The 21732-nt window shown below is 36.1% G+C and overlaps 1 protein-coding gene across 1 annotated transcript; it reads left to right on the top strand.

Moving 5' to 3' along the window:
* The first annotated feature begins 406 nt into the window (after positions 1-406).
* Positions 407-20593, top strand: LOC107045775 (integrator complex subunit 13). Its single transcript, XM_015268135.1, has 9 exons — positions 407-876; positions 960-1034; positions 4937-5214; positions 5306-5396; positions 6949-7156; positions 7231-7610; positions 8891-9052; positions 9154-9485; positions 20150-20593. The coding sequence occupies exons 1-9, from the start codon at positions 661-663 to the stop codon at positions 20424-20426; spliced, it is 2019 nt and encodes a 672-aa protein (XP_015123621.1). The 5' UTR covers positions 407-660; the 3' UTR covers positions 20427-20593.
* Positions 20594-21732: the final 1139 nt, after the last annotated feature.

A 21732-nucleotide genomic window follows, 5' to 3' on the forward strand; every position in this document is an offset into this window, starting at 1 on the left:
AGGACCAACTTTTTCGGGTGGCCATTTTACCCCACTCTTGAATAATTTTTCGGTTGTGGACTTTGCAAAGAAGCAATTAAAAAAAATTAGATTATTGAAAATTTTTTGACAACTATTTGAGCATCCATTTTAGGCCACCCTGTACGGATTTATCAGGTGTCTATATTGTCCAATGAAACAATTTTCAAAAATTTGAATTTTGAAAAAAAAAAAAAATCGCAAATTTTTTGAGTGTCCATTTTACCCCAGACGTCCATATTGCTCCATTCTCCCCTAATTTACCTCAGGAAATTACTTGCACAACCCTAGTAAGATTGTACCTACCGTTGATATATCTTCGATAATCGTGAAACTAGTGTCCTCCATTATCGATTACAATACACTATTTCTTTTGGTGTCAGTCGACGCCAAACAATATCAATATTATCACATGCGCAACTAGTGATGTTTGTGTACTTCAATATTGAATTAAAAATATTCCTCTACTGAAAATTTCACAGTCACCTTCAACTTCCACTCATCATAATCTGTGCAGTGTACTATAATTTTTTGCATTCTTATTACCACATTGAACTGTTGCAGTCACACATAACCTCAAACTACAACAATAAACATTGCATGAGTATCAGCTCTCGTGAATACTGAAAAATGGTATGAAGAATGTATCCAGCAAACCACAAGACTGTATTTGTGTTGGATCACACTCCGTACTTCGGAATCTCCACAGAGAGTCCGTTGGAGTTTGAGTGTTTGAAGGGTAGAGGACAAAATCAGATTCCCTTAGCACCAATTTGTAAATCATTATGGACAACGAGTGTGGAATCGTCGATGGAGTATTGTCGAATTGTCTGGGATTTATTTCCATCGGGAAAATTAGTAAGTATTGATTCCTTCTGTACGCGATGGAGCTGAGAGAATTGAATAGTATATTTTAAATTCGTTTTGTTTTTGCGTTTCAGGTGAGATTTGTTGTCAGCGATCATGCAGCCCACATCTTGAACACTTGGAGTCCACTGCAGCAAAATTTATCACATGTAAGTAATTTTTTTGCTGCCCAAAATGCAATTCTGATGAAGATAAATCTGGAAGAATGAAAAAAAAGCCGCCAATCAGTGACAGCTAACAAAGTGACTCTCTCTAATTTTATAATTTTTACAATGGACTCCGACTATTAAAGATGAAATCCTAATGAAGAGAGATAACGGCCAAGTTTTTTTCTATAGGGGAGGGTGAGGTAATATGGGCACCTGGGGTAAAATGAGCACTCTAAAAATTTACGAAAAAATTTTTTTTTCCAAAATTCAAATTTTTAAAAATTGCTTCTTTGCAAAGTCCACAACTGAAAAATTATTCAAGAGTGGAGTGAAATGGACACCCGAAAAAGTTGAGCTTATTCAAAGGTCAAAAAAATTTTCAACAGGCGTTCTCCAACAGAAACGTGTGGGTATCTTTTTATAGGGAGAAATTAGAGTTGGAAGAGATAGTAACAAATATACTTCGACTCTATTGAATTAAAGAAATCAAAGTGTCCATTTAACGCCGTTTTTACTTTACCTTACAACTCCTACGACGCAGTTTTATAACAATGTGTTTCTTTTTATAATCTTTAAATTAAGGCCCGGGTGGATTATCTTTCGAACTTGATATTGGTTGTTTTTTTTATTTTGATAATCTTAAATGATCTCCAATTACTATTTAGTTTTACATAGCCCTGGAGACTCCAAAAATTATGATGGTGCAATCAAAAAAACGTTGAAAAAAAGCTAAACATTTTCAAAGAGCGTCTGTGAATAATATTGAGAAACGAACCCAATAGGGAGGAAATCGCAAATTAATAATTTGATGTATCTAATGGCTGTTAGCTCGTCATTTGTCACAGTAGTCAATGGCTGTCAGATCGTTAGTTATCATGATCAATTATCCATTCACTATTTCCTCTCTATCGGACTTATTTCCTAACCTTTATTAAAAACGCTCTTTAAAAATGTTCAGTTTTTTTTCAGCTTTTTTTAATTGTACAATCATAATTTTTAGGGACTCCTGCGTGATGTAACATCCAATGGAAATTATGATATATTTTACATTATGAAGATGGAAAAACAATCGAGATAACGTTCGAAAGATAGTCCCCCGGGTCTTAAGTCGGACCAGTAGATTTGATCTAATTCAACTCATTATTCAACCCTGGTGTCCATATTGCCCCATGCCGGCTTAGTTTCGGGAAGCTAAGCAGCGCTAAACGTGGTCACTAAAAGGATGGGTGGCCGCGAGGGAACACCTCTGGAACGGTTCAAATTTTTCGAAAGTTGGAAAAAGCATTAGGAATTAATATGAAACCGAGAGGTATACGGTAATGGAAAAGTTTTATTACCCCACCCTCCCCTATCTAATTTTATAACCTTTACAATCGACCCCCACTATTTAAGAAAAATCCTAATTAAGAGGGATAACGGCTCGTAAAACCTAGAAGTTTGACGACCTCAAAAACATAGAACACAGAAAATAAATCTGCCATATTCTAACATCAGCACCCTTTTTTCTTGCCAACACGTATTATACACAATGGAATCCTTTAATTTTTTTGACAAATGTTATATTTTGCATTAGACTTTGTTCACAGAAATTATAGTCTCTACATTCCAATGGAACGATATACATGCGCGAATTCATCAATTGTGTATGTAAAAAACCGCCTTCAATTTTTTAACTTTTTCTGTCTTCTTTATTGGGAAGTTCGAAACAAGAAAAATGAGCGCCCATGGGGCTCTCTAACTCAATTATTGGCGGAGATATTGAGGATTGTTCTTTTTCTTTCCGCTAATTTTTTTTCCAATCTCGTTTTCTTTCACAAAAAAGTATTCATCATAGGAAAATCGTCATCTTACTTTGTTCTGAGATATTATCAAAAAATTAATCCGCAACTCAATTTGGAGATAAGTTCTTTATGCATAGCTCTGAATCGGAGATAGAGAAAGCTCCATCGATATCATATTGCCCTAGAAAAACGCTTTTGCAAAAATGTCGTTATCTCTCTTAGATACTCAGATATTTTCGAAGAACTGATTTTCTGGGACGACTGAATTCTCATTTTCTTATTTGTCACAGCACCAAAACAAATCTAGAAAAGTTAGGAAATTTCCTGAGTTTTACAATGAAAAAAAAAAAATAAACCCTCCAAGCCCAGCGTCCATACCACATATGGACCCACGCAGAAATGCACGTCTCGTTTCGAAATTTGATATTTCCGAAAATATAGAACTTTACAAATTTGAGCAAACTCTGTTGTGAAGACTAATCGCTTGACTTTGATTACTCCTACTTAATATCTGTTTTGGACTGTTGGGAGTTGGTAAATTGCATTGCTATTTAGCGCACGCAAGATTAGGGCCAAAAGGGCTCTTGAGGGGTTAATCAAAAAGTTGGTAACGATCTGAAATCAACGTTTGAAACTTGCTTTCTAAGTTTTATACATAAAATTATGTAGACACGTAGAAAAAAACTATTTTTTCACAAAAGTTGTGAAAATCTCCTAAAAAATCAGTATATTTGAATATTTTGTTGTTGTTAATAGTGACTTGTAATTAGAATTAAAAAAAAAATATTTAGAGAAAAAAAAAATTCTCAATATATCCACCAATAGTTCAGTTAGGGAGCTCCGAGCGGGCTCATTTTTCTTGTTTTGGCCTATAGTTTCCGATAAAGAACATAGAAAATATTTTTCTCAGTTTAAAGGCAATTTTTCATGCACAGAAGTGGCGGCCTAGCTCACATATTGAATTCTACTAAATTGTAATGTATCATCCCAATGGCACATTTTGCAAACTGAATTCGATATTCAATTCAAACTTGTAAATGTTCAATTTGTGTGCACAATTCGACAAATCAAAGTCAAGTATCTGTAATCCAAGAAAAACACAAAATCCATCAAACTCGGACTCGAATTCGTGGATTTTCTTTTTATTGAATTCCACATTCTCAAATTGGGATACTTCAACACCCACACGCCATTTAATTGACCAAATAACCTAGTTTACACAATGACAACCCTTAATTGTTTGACCCTTGCGATGTAGTGTATTCAGACCTTGTCTACAGACATTGTAATCTTCACATTATAATTACACAATATAACACATTTCACTAATTATCAACTGATCATTCGGCTTCAAATTAAAACAAGGTATTAATGTAAAACATAACACGTCTTAAAAAATGAAGGAACTTCATGGTGTGTAATAGGTAATATTATTTATGCCACTCATGCCTGAAACCGGCTGGATTACACACTCGACGCTTCGCATCTCGTGTCTAATTCAGCCGGTTTCAGGCTTCGTGACATAAAATTTTGTTCAGTACTTGTTGGGAGAGTTTGTCCTTAACGTGTGTGGTTACATCACTCGCCTTCGGCTCATGCTGTAAACCCCACACACGTTAAAGACGAAATTGCCCCACACGTGCTGAAATATACTATTTGATTATTTTTGGCAATCGGATCTGGCCTTCCTTGGGCCAATCAGAGTTCAGTATTCAATAACATGAAGTACTTCCCAATTAGAATTGCAGCGGTTATTTTCCCCTAGCTTTTGATAATTTCCCTCTAGCTCTGCAATTGTTTCTCTAACCAAATAACTGTCAAATATTATCCTGTAGAGTGAAAGAAAGTCACGAAGAAAATAAAAATAAGTCGGTTTGCGAAGGATCCGATTACCAAAAATAAACCGTCGAATACCACTCGACCTCGAAAATTAATTGAACATTTCCCTCATGTTTTCCTGCGTATCAACGATCTTCTCCCTCTCGTTGCTACGCAACAAAACAATCGGGAAATATCCGATAATTTTGAAGGTCTTGTTGGGGTATTATAGCTGAAAATGCAGTGTCGATGTTGAAATATACCACTAAATCTAGCAATCAAATGTATAATGATCTATTGCAGATAATGAATGGCATGGCGATTATTGGAGTTCCCCCACGAGGCCACCAGCCAGGAGTTGACTTTTCTGTGATTCATGGCCTCAGAGTTGCCATCGAAGCTCTCACAGAATGCTCTGAAATCCAGAACACTAAAAGAGCAGAAAATCCCTCAAAATTATTGAACAGAGGCCGAGTTATTTGTATTACCAGTGCTCGAGATAACATCAATATGAAGAATTTGGAGAATATTTTCCTTAATCAATTAGCCCATCAGAACAAGACCGCTGCTGGCTCCGATACGTAAGTGCGATAATGAGAAAAGCGAAATATGATTATTCAAATCTTTAATATTTATTGAATATTTATTCATATTCTTCTCTACTTCCCCCAGATCGATACCGATTCATCACTGTCACCTCGTCATCTTGAACATTTTTCCAGTGAACATAGAATCCCAAGTCACCAGCCAAAGTCCAAGCGAAGTAAGTAATTTAGTTTTCACTGATCAATCCTTAATTCATGAGAAATATGAAGAAAACTTGTTAACTGAAAGATTAATGTTATTGATGGAAGAACTTTGGAAATTTTCTTTGGAAATGGGCAAACAGTCGTAAAGCTGTTTGCCCATTACATTTCATTCTAGTTCTAGAAGGATGTAGTACGTTCCAACTAACATTGCCAGTTTCCCGAAATACACTGCACGATATTCTCTGATTTCTAATGTATTTTAAGAGAAACTAGGGAGAATTGAATATCATACCTTCACTGAGAAAAAAATTTCAAATATCTGAAACATAGAGGAGGGTGGGATAAAATGGACACTTCAGACTTTTTTTAATTGTTCATAACTCAGAAACAAATTTATCAATTGAGTTCAGGTTCGGCTCGTCACAAAGGGAAAGAATTGTTCTTTGTATTGAAAGGAAAATTATTAAATTTCAGCCCCTCATTAACATTTTAAAAACATTCAAAAGTGTCCATTTTACCCCAACTTCCCCTATTTACTTGAGACAAGTAATTTTTCTTCAATCGCTTAATTCTCCCAGGCATCTCAACTCACGTGGGCCGATAAAAGTCTCATACTTTGAAATATCCTTGTACTCAAATATGCTTGTGTCGCAAATGAGCTCACTCAAATCGCTTAGAAAAATCGTGAATTTTCAAGGATTTATTATTTTTATAATTTTTTTATGCACTTCCAATGTTTCGATCTGTAATATATTCATGATCTAAAGCGGAACGATAGTGATGAATGAGAGTTTATCCGAGCTCGGTGAAGCGCAAACATTTCGAGATTTAAGCCGTCGAAAATAACTTACTTCTCTCAAGTAAATATCGTCTACATATTAGGAAATTGTTCTCTCAGTGTTGTTATACCTAAAAAATTTTAAATTTGTATAATCATTTTTGCCTCCGAATGGAAACTTTGTAATCGTTGATTGTGACGAACTTCTAATTTTGCCTAAAAATGATCTTCTACATGTCATGAAACGTGAAAATTTCATGTTTTTGGAAAATGTGTGCGTGGATTTTTTGGAAACTGTAAATCGGCACAAAAAAAAGAGTAAAGTTGGAGCTAAAAATCTGCAATTCGATCACATAAATGCTATTATTTAGCAGTACTTCGAGGAGAAATTTCAGCTCAATCGGTCAAGTAGTTTTTGAGATACAGAACTAAAAAATTTTTTTTCCTCAATACCTCAAAAACTACACGACTAAATTTAATTTTTTTGACGTCAAAATATTCTTTGTAATAATATCCATCAAATGAGGTCACAACATCTCCACGTAACTGGAGACAGTCCATTTCCATAGCTCGATGTTTTCGATATTCCACGTAATAACACATGTCATTTGATTTTTCGTTTTTTTCCATAAACGAGCTCCTCAAAGAGTTCAAAACTTTTACTGACTTGTTGCTAATATTAACGTTTATTCAATCCAAATTTCTGATAATTTTATCAGGATACTTGGCGCGATAAACAAACAGTCTTGAGCCCGAATAACTGAGCCCTTCATGATTAATAATTACAGGTTTCTCCATTACTGACGATGGAAGTTCACTCGATGAAGGCGACAGCCCTCCACTCCAAACTATCCCATCTAATATTATCCCACTACGACCTAGCAAGTACCACAGTCACAGGAATACCAATGAAGGAGGAGCAGAATGCAAGTTCATCAGCTAATTATGACGTTGAAATATTTCATTCGCTCAGCGCTCATACATCAATTCTAAACGGTACATGAGAGTATGATGAACAACTTTCCCCAGTAATTCATTCACTTCTTTAATCAATCACTTTTATTATTCAGGAAATCCCCAGGACTCGGCCCTTATAAAAACATTCAGAAGATTCGAGGAGGGCTCTGAATACGAAACCGTGACATTGAAATGGTGCACACCGAGGGGCTGCAGTGCCTCGGAGATGCAAAATTGCACAGCGATGCACAGGATAACCCCTGTAGACGTAAATAGTCGGCCATCCTCGTGTCTCATCAATTTTCTACTCAACGGACGTTCTGTTATGCTCGAGATGGCACGAAAAAGTGGTGGAAAAACGATATCGCATTTATTAGCTGCTCACGGGGGTGAAATATTCATTCATACGTTATCAACAGCAAGAAGTGTCTTGGAAGATCCACCATCAATCAGTGAAGGATGTGGAGGAAGGGTCACTGATTACAGAATAACTGTGAGTAATGCTTCACTAATAATAGTAGTCATCATTAATGTATAAATAGTACATTTCGACACTAGGCCGTGATGAACTTTTCTGGCGAATATAAAGTTACAGGATGAGCCGAAGGCGAGTTCTGTAATCATATGAGGTAGAAAAGTTCCCACAGCCGTGTGTCGAACAATATTTTTTGTCATTTGGCCCAAAAACCACGATTTAAAATCGCGGTTTATCAGGCCTAGTGACGAAAATGATTATTATTCATTCAGAAGAGAAATCGATGTGTTTTGATGAAATCACGTTCTTCTAAAGAAATTTTGAAGAAAACATTATGATGAATTCGCGTAATTCTCTCAGTGAATTAAGATTTCGGGTTTAGTCTGTTCAATGTTAGATCTATTCGGTTTTTTTATACAGGGGGTTTTCACTGAGGATATCATTGCATGGTACCAAACATAGAAATAAAATTCTTTAAAAAAATTCAGGCGTAAGTTTTTTTAATTTTGAATCCATCTAAAATTTGCACATGACTGATGAAAATCGTTTACCGGGTAATCCAATAGTAATTTTTGAAATTTAAGATAAATTCTCATGGGAAACTTTAGTTTTTCCACAAGTAAACAGGGAATTGGCACTTTTTAAACTATTATTTACCAGTGTTACATGAATGTGTTTTAAATTAAATGAATATTGTGTGAAATTTTTAAATATAAGTTTGAAAAATTGTGTTTAAAAAAAGAGATTCCTCGTTGGATAAAGAGGATTGTGATGTCCCTGAAATCAAGTCAAAGGATTTTGGTCAACATTGGCAAAAATCAAGTTATCATTGAATTAAAATTTTTGGAGCCAAAAATCTCCCATTTCGGTATAATACCCTTGAAAGGCCTTGGGACTTATTCGAAGCTCACAAAACAGTTTCCAATTATTTTGGGAACCAATGATTTTTTTTCTGAAAGCTGACAGCCTCAGCTTGCTTCCCATTCTCGTAATTACGATTTAAGCCTGTCGGGAAAAAATTGATCGCTTTAGTACGAGAATAATTGGAAGGGAGCACGTCTAAAAAACTTCTGTCAAAACAACTCTGTCCTATTCGCCACGTGCTATTTTGGAGTTTTTTTGATGGAGTTGTTTTTGAATAGAGTTTCTTTATACATAGACCAATGGGAATCCATTATGGTAATTTCACTCAAACGTGCTCCTTGGCCTCTTAACATAGATTGAAATATTAAATTTCTTCACCGAGTTTTAAATACTTTTGTGATGACAAGTATAATCTTTTGGGTTTATTTATGTAGGACTTTGGAGCTCTAATGAAGAACAATGTCCTGGTGCCTCTCAAACGCTCCTCTAATGAAGAAGGCGATGGTACGTCACCACACATGAGATCGAGACTGGAGAAGCACACGAGATACTGGCCAATGACAATTTCGAGTACATTAATATTTAATTTGAAGCAGGTAATCACTTGCTCCCTCCTCCCTTGAAAATAGACTCCTTATATCAATTATGTCAATGGGAGACTGAATTATTAATAAATACTTCACACAAATACTTTCAGATAATTGACCCATTACCAGAAATAATTGTGAAGGACGAGCTATCGAAAGACGAACTAGTTAAATGCAAACAATTGATCTTCAGTCTGCTCCAGCACGAGTCTAAACACGAGACTCTATCACTACCAAATCTCGGGGGCGGCAGGGGGGGCAAGAGTGGGGTTCGCAGGGAGGAACATTATCGTTTATTGTGGGAGGAATTAGAGAGGCTTTTGAAAGCTCACGCTGGCACTTCACCAATGCACGCTGAAGTGTTGAATTGCCTCCTGGAGGTGCGAAATAAGGATGACAAGGACAAGGTGGAATTGGATCAAGCATTGAGAGAATTAGACAGGTAAAAGAAAATTATTTACAGATTTCTTTACTCGACCGATTCATTAAAATTCGATATTATTCCAGGGCACTCGAGCTCGAATCCGTGTGCCTCCGAATTTTTTAATTTGTGCATTATTATTCTTTGAAGTTTGATGATAATAAACTGGCCTCAGCGGTTATCATCAAACTTCAAAGAATCTACATCTACGGTCAACAAATCTACTTAAATTGTGCATTACTAATTAATTATTTATTTGCCTCATACAGAGGTCATGAAAGTGAATGAATAGCATATGGCATCCCTCATCTAATATAATTTATGCCTTAGAAATTCCGGTGACCGAATAATCGCCCTGGGCGAATATAGAGGAAATGATTTAATTACCAAAGAACTCAAACAATGAACACGGTTTACTGAGAGAAAATTGACAGAGTTCTCAAACAAGTCTTACTTGCATCAAAAAAAAATTTTTTTTTTAATTATCAAAAAAAAATTTTTTTTTGTGCTGAACATACAAAGTTCGCCGAGATGAAAAACGTTTATCGCAAAAATAGATTTAGTAGTTCCAAAAAAATTGTATTCTCTGTGCAAGTAAGAAATGCCATTTCTAGCACTACTTTGTCATTATTGGAGACTCGCATACGTATTTTGCCCCTGAAAAATGTTCGTTTTATGCGAAAAAAGGGATATTGTTCTTTGCTTCGGCTATTCAATAATCACAGACAAGATATGAATCCTTAAATGAAATAATAATAATGCTATGATAGCAATTCTGTAACATAGGGCCAAAATATTTATGAATAAACTTTCCTCTATATGAGATATTTTCATCCTAAAAAGGCATAAAGTAAGGAAATTATTCATGTTTGAGACTTCCAAATTCGAATCAACAATTTCTTCTTTGGTAATTTTCAATCAGCTATCTTGTTGGCCCAAAAAAAACTTCTTTAAGAACTTGTTTGTTTTTCTCTCAATGTGCACTAGAAGACAAGAGATAATGAGCATTTCTTGATTCAAGAATTTCTATGATTCCACTCAGTACGAGTATTCCTAGGTGGAGTAACGTATTGCTTATGATGAGACTTGAGATATATATCAGGGATCCGAAAAAAGACATGACATGTCACTGACCCGTCCTGTTACACGTCAGTGATTGTCGTGAGATGGATGGGAATATTTGAAATTCTTGTCATATAGCAAAATTATGACCAAATTACCATCTGACCGTCACATTAATCTAACGAGTGGTAGTATAACTTGGGTTTCGGAGATAGCCCCATGGTTTCATAACGATGAGGCATTTTGTGGGTTGTCAGACATCTACAATCAATATATTTAAGTTGAAATGAGTAATTGAAAATATTAATTATTACCAAATGTGACGGAATTTTATGGCCAAAAAATTCATGACTGTCAGTTTACATTTAGCTAGTTGGTTCGAAATATCAGGGGAAAGTATGGCCGAAATTATGACATGCAAAAAATTGAGGTCACGTGACCGTCGCGTCATGAGACGTCACTCATGACGTCAGGTCGCCAGGTCATTTTCTGAGCTAACGGATTTTAAAACGTGACGTCAGGTTACATCCCTAATGTCTTACTCTACATAATTTGAGATATCCATTTCTCTAGAAATTCATCGAAGGTTCTAAAAAGTTCAATAAAGGTCCAAAACGGTACAGAATCCTCTGAAAAATTCGCGAATCGTCTGGTAAACTCTACAATTTTCCGATGCAGAATGTTTCAGAAGACTGGAAAGTTCTCGAAATCTTTATGAATTTAGCGATTAATTCAGAAGCTGACGTTTCGGAAAATCAGGAAAGATTCTAGAAAATTAGACAAAAAATTCGCGAGTGACAATTTTTACATTAATTTTGCGTGATTTTATCGTAAAATTACAGTAAAAATTTATAAGAACTCCATTAATTTGAAAGTTTACCTACGAGACCCTTTCATCATTGATGCACTCTCTAGGTGCTCCGAGAATATTTCAGAATTATCTAGACTTTTGTTGATCGCCTAAATGTCGATTTCAACATGAAAAAATTTGAACCGCTGTAAGGCGGGCCACCAAACGCATTACTATGTAACAATTTGAGGGAACATCAACTGAGGCAGAATCTACACTGAGAGAAAAACAAACGTTGTCAAACAAGTCTTGTTTGGACCAACAAAATCGCTAGTTGAAAATTGCTAAAAAAGAATTTGTTTGGTTTGAATTTGAAAGTCTTAAACATGAATAATTGTTCTGCTGTCGACAGCAACGAAATATTTGGCTCAAAAGGCGAATAATTCACACCAGACGGTGCCTTTTCAGGATGAAAATATCTCATACAGAGGAAGATTTATCAGCAAATATTTTATCCCTAAGTTACAAGATTGCTATGATATCATTATTATTGTTTCATTTAAGGGTTAATTTCTTGTCTGCGATTATTAGACAGTCGAAACGAAAAACTACTATCCCTTGGTTCGCATAAAAAAAAGATTTTTCGCGAGCAAAATACGTATGGGAGTATCGAATAACGAAGGAGTAGTGCCAGAAATGATGTTTCTTATGTGTACAGAGAGTGCAATTTTTTTTAAATACTAAATCTATTTTTGCGACAAAAATTTTTCATTCCGGCGCACTCTCTGCATGTTTGGCACAAAAAAAATATTTTTTGATAATTTTCAAAAAACGATTTTCTTGGCACAAGTAAGACTTGTTTGAGAACTTTTTCTTTTTTGTTCTCAGTGTAGAGCTGGCAAACATTTGTCCTTTTGGTATGATCCCACAAGTATTACCTTTTCGATTATATTCTTCCAACTCATCTGACTATTCGCTGATGACATAATTTATCACGACAAAATGTGTGATATCTTTTAAGAAGTATTTATATAGTTGATTGTATATAATGCGTATGCAATGACGGAAAAATAATCTTTTGCTAATTCACTTTTGACTGAGAACTGATCTATTCATTGTCAACATCTAGAATATTGCATCGAACAAATGAAATGGTTCGGATTAATTTAAAATATATGCAATTATCTACACGACCTTTTCTTGGAACCAGTAAATCATATTTTGGTCATAAACATTATTTCTCTCTGTGCGGACGTTCTAAACGGAGAGGAAATTCTAGCAAAATTTAGTGTGCTATTCACTAACCCATGGGACCAAACCATGGCAAAAAACTCGGATGTGACACCCGAATTTTCAAGGGAATTCCATGGGAAAGTAGCGTAAGATCTTTAGAGAATAGAGTGCCACCATCGAATTATTCGGTGGACGGTTCGAATTTTTTATTTGGTCCCCCGGCTAGTGGGTAGCACACTAATTTTTTAAGGGACTCGCATAGGATTGTCATGTATTTTTCCCTCCAGGTACAAAGAGATACATTATATGTAGTATTTTTCGCCATCAACATATTGATGACAAGGTTCACTATTGATCCGCTTTAATTATGGCTGTTGATAGTACTAAAATGAAAGCACGAAGTAATTACTGAGATATTACCAAAAAAATTGTGTCGCAAAAATTAGCAAACAGCTGAACACAGGGAATAACTCGAAAACTTGGTAGGAATGAGTACAAATCAGTAGCGAAGTGGTAAAACGGTTTAAGTTGACTTATCTCCCAGTTAAGTTTTTGAGGAATATTTCCGAATCTAAGGAAAGTAGCGAAATTTTTGCTATTACATTTATTGCAGCTGTCAATCAGCTCTACAAAAAAGGTTATGACAAAAATTTCGCTATCTCCCTTAGATTCCGAGATATTCATTGAAAACTGGTCAATAGTCAAAATTGACTTGTACCGTTTTACCACTTCGCTGCAGTAGACTCTCCGTAACTCTCCACGTCTCTAGCTCTCCACTCATCACCGAGCGAGGGGAATATCAACCCCCACTACGTGCGTGACGTCACGCATGGGTGAGAGCTCTAGAGGGGAAGCGCTGTAATGCCGGTCGGTGTGTTTTACATATGCGTGAGGGCATAACCTCAACATGAGTGTGGTGAAGAGAAAAAGAAAAATCACAGGGGTCAAATTACATATCAAATTGAAAGCTTTGAAAGAATTGGACGATGGATTTCCTATTGAGGTTATTGCCAACCGAGCCAATGAGCTCGGTGTTCATAAAAAAACAGGACAAGGGTGGATTAAAAATAAAGAAAATCTCCACAAGTGGCAGTGATCATAACAATCAACTCCCAGCCTGAACGATCTCGTTTCATAAAAAAACTCGTTTTTTCATAAAAAATCTCGTTTCATCAAAAACATCAGAAAAGTTTGGGAGTTTAAATACATAAATCATTGAAACTATGGCATTTATACCCGGATATCTTTATCACTGAGCAAAGAGGAAAATAGAAATTATTTATTGAGAGAGTGAGAAAAAATTAGCTTCAGGTTGGAATAAAAATTTATGCTTTTAGACACATTGATGTCGCATGATGTAAGTTCGAATAAATGAGGTTTATTCTCACGCCAGACGCAACCCCGAATTTTTTACNGGGAATATCAACCCCCACTACGTGCGTGACGTCACGCATGGGTGAGAGCTCTAGAGGGGAAGCGCTGTAATGCCGGTCGGTGTGTTTTACATATGCGTGAGGGCATAACCTCAACATGAGTGTGGTGAAGAGAAAAAGAAAAATCACAGGGGTCAAATTACATATCAAATTGAAAGCTTTGAAAGAATTGGACGATGGATTTCCTATTGAGGTTATTGCCAACCGAGCCAATGAGCTCGGTGTTCATAAAAAAACAGGACAAGGGTGGATTAAAAATAAAGAAAATCTCCACAAGTGGCAGTGATCATAACAATCAACTCCCAGCCTGAACGATCTCGTTTCATAAAAAAACTCGTTTTTTCATAAAAAATCTCGTTTCATCAAAAACATCAGAAAAGTTTGGGAGTTTAAATACATAAATCATTGAAACTATGGCATTTATACCCGGATATCTTTATCACTGAGCAAAGAGGAAAATAGAAATTATTTATTGAGAGAGTGAGAAAAAATTAGCTTCAGGTTGGAATAAAAATTTATGCTTTTAGACACATTGATGTCGCATGATGTAAGTTCGAATAAATGAGGTTTATTCTCACGCCAGACGCAACCCCGAATTTTTTACTGAGCCTCTCGTTATCGAGAAATGATATTATCATCAACTCAATTGCTGTTAACTAACTAACTAACTTCTAATTAAAAGGTTTTGACACGTAATGAAGAGGTTAGGACGGTTTATGGGGCATGGCGATAGGTATAGCGTTCTCGCTCGAATAGTCGCGGTGTCTCTCTCGTAAGACACGCCTCTTACGCGTAGGGAAGATGCAACCTGTAGCTTTCCGTTCTTGGAATTCTGTCCCCCGAAAGTGGAGAGCTAGGGAGAGTCTACTGTACTGATAGATATTATGATTCATTGAGCTAGGAGACATCACACAAAAATTTTGAAAAAAAAATAAAATCCATTGAATAGTTTTCCAGGTATTCAATTCAACAGATTTACATACATAGCTGAATATCTCCGAAATTAATTCTTTAAATCCATTTTCAACATGAACCCGGGCAGTGATGAGAGAAAGCCTCATGTCAAATTTCATGTTGGTGTCTTAATTTTTTCCAAAGTGCGTGCAAAGATTTTACTTATCCCCTCACGTACGGAGTCGATACATCGTATCAGCGCATGCGAATGTGAACGCTTACTTCCCAAATTGATTATTTCTAAATCTATGAAGGATAATTTGACCAGACAAACAAAATTGAAAACCGGAATAGGGTAGCTTCAATTAGACATCGGTTTCATAGTTTTCCACTCATTAGAAATGATCGAATTCGAGTTGTATTGAGCGCACACTACACTTTACTTCGTAAGAAAAGGACTCCATCCGCGAGGGGTTGAAAAACAGGAAAATGAAAATATCTCAAAAACTTTGTCTAAACGGGTATACATATTTTGATTGATTGAAATAAAAAAAATATCGCGATGAATATTTTGACAAAAACAAATTAATAAAAACGGTCGAGTAATTTTCAAGATATTTTTGAAACGAACTGTTCTTTCTCGAAAACTAATGAACCGATGGAGCAGAAATTTCGCACAGCAGTAAGCTCACATCAATACTAACTAGCTTAAGGAGCTCATGATTTTTCTACATTTATGACCGTTTTTAGTATGATTTACCAAAGATCATATTTTAGTATGATTTACCAAATTCCCTCGTTGGATGCAATCTTTAAGGAATAACAGAATGCCGCTGATTTTTTGAATTTTTTAACAAATTTCCTCCCGAAAGTTGTTGACATTTTTGAAAATCAAAGCACATTCATCATCAGGAGGCGATAATAAAGATCAATGGGCTTTGAGTTGGAAAAATATTAATTAAGTTTGAGTAAGAAATTTGTTGGAAAATTTCAAGGAAATGGTGGCCTTTTGTTACCCGCTAAGGTATATCCCTCGAAAACAGGTTTTTCTCTTCAAATGTTCATTTGTTAATAGTTAACAACTGCGTATTTCCGGAGCCTTGTCTGAATCGACTTTCACCTTTCAAGTGAACCATTCGTTAACTATTAACGAATATTCATTTGGTCATATTCAATTCTACCATTCGTTAATGGTTAACGAATCTCCTTTGGAATAAATGAATCATTCTATCAGTGTGGGTTCCCTGGAACTCGATTTTTTCATCTTCTGAGAAAATCCTTCTTACGATGTTCTTAAAAAACGAATCCATGGCGTAGATTGATAAATTCCGAATACGGTGAATTTTTTGTAAAATTTTTTAGTACATACATAGTTTCTGTGATATTTAACTCTAAAAAATGGAAATTTCATGAAACCATTTCTTATTTGATTCAAACAATTAATTAACAAATAATTTCTTCTTTGATTCAAACAGTTATTGTTGCCTCCATCAATATTTTTTTTATTGTTTATCAACAACACTTGAGGATAGGAAAACTTAATAATTCATGAGAATGCAATAAATTAAGTTATTTATAATTTTATTCGGAAATCCATAGGGATTAACTTTTGAGTGATATTGTCTAGGGATATACTTCAAGGGGGGACCCTGGTGGAATCTGAAAGCCTTCGGTTGATGAAAATAACTATCGAGCAACTTTTGATACATCATGGGGTACCTAAAAAACTAAGGAAAATTTCGTACCCAATCCATTTTACCCCGTACGTCAGGCGAAAACGTTGTTCTTCGTGTTTTTGGTTTTGGAATGCTGCTCGCACCAAAATTTTCATCCGATTTAAACTTTTTTTTCGAAATGTTCGTTAGATTCCATAGACTAAAACAAGGTTTTTTTTCGCTTATCTCAATTAAATCATAAAAAAGGTAATTTTTTCAGTCTACTCATTTTTTTCCTTTTTCCATACCATATAAAAATCTTTCTTCTGAACACCTGTTATGTAATAAAATTTTTGTACTGTCGTATACCCCCCTCTGGTTTTTACGATTAGTTTCCTTTCTAACCCCCCTCCCCCGTGTACCGCATTCGCCGAGGGCCAAGGAACAACCTCACTTGAGGGAAAAACCTTGACCAGGTACAGTCATCCTTTGCGAAACTCCCGCTCGGACTATGGAACTGTGAGAATTAGAGCGTTAAAAAATCACCCCACCCCCTCCCCCTGTAGGAATCGAGGTTGTAGACGGATGTAACGATTCACTAACAAATGCGATAGTTATAAAACAATCACAGTATATTTACAAGACGTAGACGGTATACAAAAAGTGAAGATAGATAATATAAGGAGTAGATGTTCACTCCTGAGTATTCGGCGGTCGGTGCCGGACTGGATATAATATTCGCAAAAGGCGAGAATTCGGATGCGCGTTACAATAGGTGCGAGTGAGAAGTATACATNCCCCCTCGGGAGAATCAAACCCGAGTCGTCCGCATGTCAACCCCGCACTCTACCACACAGCCACCGCCGTCGGTTGCACAATGTACTATTTTAATGTTCAACAACTGAGAATAATAATTTTTATACAAAAAAAGTAAAAAACAAGCAGGGGTTCAAACCTATCCACAGAAGATATGTGACCATTACCTTTTGCGTTACGAGACCGAATGCGCGCTACAGTGCGCTGTAATTGTAACAATCATAATTGAAAATCTCAAAATTAAATTAATCATGAATTAAATTTGCCACCTCAGACGACTGGAACCAATAAGGAATAAGCGTGACAGACTTGCAAGATATCGACAGTTATCGACTTTAAGTGTATGTTCTTTTTAGAATAGGATTAGTCTCTTTCTTTTTTTTTATTTCTACCAATTCCATTGGTAGAAATGGTTACGTTACGGGTGGACAGCGTTACGGAAGTAGCTAAGCTTCTGAATGGATCTCTAGCAATTCCTTATTCTTGTGACAGACACAACCGTAACCATATGCTACAGAGGGTCTACAGGAAAATATTCAACCTTTTAATGAAATTAATTTATACAAAAGGTTAAATATCTCCGAAACTGCTCGATCGGTGGCGCCTATTCAAAATACTAACCTTCAGTATTGTAAGAGCTATCATCATACCAAATTTCAACTTGCTATTCCCATTTTTTTTTCAAGCTATCGTACGTACAAGATTTTTCATGAAAAACGGAAAAACGGCAATATCTCGAAACTGTGTATTAAAGAGTCTATACATATATTCTGATTGACTCACATAGAGGCCATTGAAATGAGTATTTTGAGAAAAAAAATTGAAATCGGTGCAGTAGTTTTTGAGATATTGAGGAAAAACGAAATTTTAACAAGTTGTTATATCTCAGGAACTACTGGACCGAATGGGCTGAAATAGCGCGCCAAAGTTGAGCTCAATAATAACTGCAATGAGCCAAAATTTCAGATTTTTATCTACAAATTTCCCCGCATTTGTGTTGAATTTTCTAAAAATTAATCGCCAAAAACCCAAGTTGTCGAATGCATACATACAGATATGACCTTAAAGCCATCATTTCTTCACGTTTCAAAACATTCTAGACCATGTCAGTAGCGAAGCGGTAAACCGGGTCAAGTCGATTTGGACTATTGGCCAATTTTTGACGAATATCTGGGAATCTAAAAGAGATAGAAAAATTTTTGTCATGACCTTTTTTGTAGAGCCAACTGAGGGTTATAAAAAAGGTAATGAGCAAAATTTTCCTATCTCTCTTAGATTCCGAGATATTTGTCAAAAAATGGCCAAAAGTCAAAATCGACTTGACCCGGTTTACCGCTTCGCTACTGATTCGCAATCGAAAAATTAGAAAATCGAAAAATCGGTCAAAAACGAAGCTGCTTAAGCACAAGTTTTCTAGACCGTACACGATATCCGCATTCCTGGTGGCAAAAGATCTCGAACCTCTCAAGAATATACATCAGTTCATTAAAAAATGTAAAATCTGAATTTAAGGCCCGGGTGTACTATCTTTCGAATGTTATCTGGATTTTTTTTATCTTTCGTAATCCGAAATTGTCAATTGAGTGGTACATCATGTAGAAATTCCCACAAATTATGATAGAATGATAAAAAAAAATAGAAAAAATGTTGAACTCTTTCAAAGAGCGTTTTTAATTGAGATTCAGAATGAGTTGAAAAAAGTGGAAATTACAAATATCTGATTCGCTTTGGCAAATTATCTATTAACTGTCATTTTCCATGGTGGATAACAAAACACTAACTCCTCATGGGAAGTGACAGCTAGGTATCTCAATTTTCAAAACAGTGGTATGTAGTCATCTGCCATTTTTATGTGATAAAAGTCTGATTAAAAAATTCTCCAACATATTACAATTTTTTTCAAAGAGCCTTTTCCGTAATAAATGTCTCTGTGCAGTGTGGGGAAAGGTTTACGAAATCAGTTCTCCCGGCATGATATTGGGTGACAGGCCGCCATTTTTCACCGTAAATCAGATACATTTGTGAATTTCTTGTTATTCAACTTATTCTGAATATAAATAAAAAATGCTCTTTGAAAAAATTAAGAATGTTTTTCTACTTTTTTTTTTATTCATTCATAATTTTTCAAAACTGCTGCATGATATGCTGGACTTAATTGACAATTTCAGATGACGAAAGATGAAAAAAAACATCGAGATAACGTTCGAAAGATAGTACACCCGGGCCTTAAGATAACTAAATATTAGTGTCCACAGCGAAAGACCAAAAACAAATTTGTACCAAATATATTACTGCAACAACTACTATTTTCCTGTATAATTTTCGTACATCTTAAGTGAATGTAAATAACCCACTGTAGGTTAATACAATAAATAAAAAAAAAGGCTGCCATTGGAAAACAAAAACGACTAAAAATGAAAAAACCAAAAAAAACGAGTAGACCGAAAAAAAAAATTTCTATGATCTAATTGAGATAATCGAAGAAAAACCTAGTTTTATTCTATGGAATTTAACGAATATTTTGGCAAAAAAAAGTTTAAATCGGCTGAAAATTGTTGGTGCGAGAAGCATTTCACAGGCAAAAACACGAAAAACGACGTTTTCGCCTGACGTACAGGGTAAAATGGGTTGGGTACTAAATTGTTCTTAGTTTTTTAGTTACTCCATGATATATCAAAAGCCTCTCGCTAGTTATTTTGATCAACCGAAGACTTTCAAATTCCACTAGGATCCCCCCTTAAGTATGCATACATGCACCCACCGTAACTAAGTACAATTAAAAATCTTCCCTTTATTCCCCAGCATTGGGAAGGAAGAGCCAACGCGTGCCAGTGTGATTCGCGCAACGACAGACTCACCAATGTCTCCACCCCCGATAACACCAACTCCTCTTGCAAAACAACTTCAGAAAAGTGGAGCCCCGAAAAGTCTCCTTGACATTTGGCTCCAACGTAGTGCTCCCAAAGAGAGACGGCCCGAGTTTCACGGTCGTCTTAACAGTGACGGACCAAAAGCCAAACTTTATCCCAATCTCAAAGATGCCAACTGGGAGCACCGCGAGGCCATGCTCGAGGCATAAATCTCATCAACTTCTTATCCCGAAGAAGCATGGTATGTAAATATGTCACGTAAAAAATTGGATAATCCATTATGAATTATGTACATAAATTACGCAAACATAAGATAACAAAACTCAACTATACTAACAAGGATGATGAATAAATTATTTCTATAAGCAACAACAAACCTTTTGAAAATTATCAAATTCAGTTGAAAAGTGATACCCGGAGCTCACACACCGAATGAATCCTCTCGTACGCTGATAGAAAAAGTGGAACGATTTAGTTGCCGTTAACGATGTTGCTTAACTATTACCACGATTCGTTAACTATTAACGAATCATTGAAGACGAGAGTTTACACTGCGTTCCACATCTTGAGACGTTAAAGATTATTGTTGGACAAATCAAATGTAGGATAGGATATAGGATATGAGATATTTTTATCCTGAAAAAGCACCGTCTGGTGTGAATTATCCGCCTCTTGAGCGAAATATTTCGTTGCTGTCAAATCAGAACAATTATTCATGTTTGAAACCTTCAAATTCGAACCAAACAAATTCTTTTCTGGCAATTTTCAACTAGCGATTTTGTTGGCCCAAACAAGACCTGTTTGACGTGTTTGTTTTTCTCTCAGTGTAGTTAACAAATCGAGGCAATAGTGAAGAATCCTCGTTAACACCACTTAAAACCTTCCATCAGTGTACAAGCATTCCTCATTCCAAACACTTCCCCTAACCCCCTGCTCGTCCCCACTCACGGATCAATGGCAAACTAAAACGTCATAAATACAGTGCAACGAACCATAATGTTCTTCTACCTCCACATATCCATCGTGCGCGTCTAGCCGATGTCTCGTTCAACGATACATTGACCCCCAATTGAAAACTATACGGACAGTTATTCCCCAGCGGATCACACGTAAAACCGTTCTAGTGGAGAGGGGAGTCGACCAGGAAAAAAAAGAGATGGCAATGTATACAAATACGCAAATCACACAATGCTCTTTACGACAGAGAAACGAGATGTGACGTCGCTTTACGTTTCTGTTATATATAAAACCCATCGGTTGTATTGTAGTAAAAAGAGGGGGTGGTGGGAGGTGGAATTGGGCGAGTGGATGATGGAGGTGGAGGAAAAGGACGAAGTGGAAAACGATAGAGTCGGGAGGAGGTGGAGGAATGAGGGACACACGGAGAGTGCAAGTGCGTGACGTAACGGTTCATTCATCCCGGGACAGACGATATCCCGGTCAATGGAAGGTATGTATTCACTTTGTACCCGTAGTTTCCCCCACACACACATTTATTTTGCTTCCCCCCTTGCA

This window comes from Diachasma alloeum, unplaced genomic scaffold, assembly GCF_001412515.2.
Source record: "Diachasma alloeum isolate Michigan unplaced genomic scaffold, Dall2.0 Dall_scaffold_00181, whole genome shotgun sequence".
Lineage (NCBI taxonomy): Eukaryota > Metazoa > Arthropoda > Insecta > Hymenoptera > Braconidae > Diachasma > Diachasma alloeum.

What these genes read in the sequence shown, in the direction of transcription:
- LOC107045775 (XM_015268135.1), top strand. Translation starts at nt 661, where the DNA reads ATGTATCCAGCAAACCACAAGACTGTATTTGTGTTGGATCACACTCCG. An exon ending in TGCAGCAAAATTTATCACAT is followed by an intron (nt 1,035 to 4,936) that starts GTAAGTAATTTT and finishes GATCTATTGCAG; the next exon opens with ATAATGAATGGCATGGCGAT. An exon ending in GCATTGAGAGAATTAGACAG is followed by an intron (nt 9,486 to 20,149) that starts GTAAAAGAAAAT and finishes TTTATTCCCCAG; the next exon opens with CATTGGGAAGGAAGAGCCAA.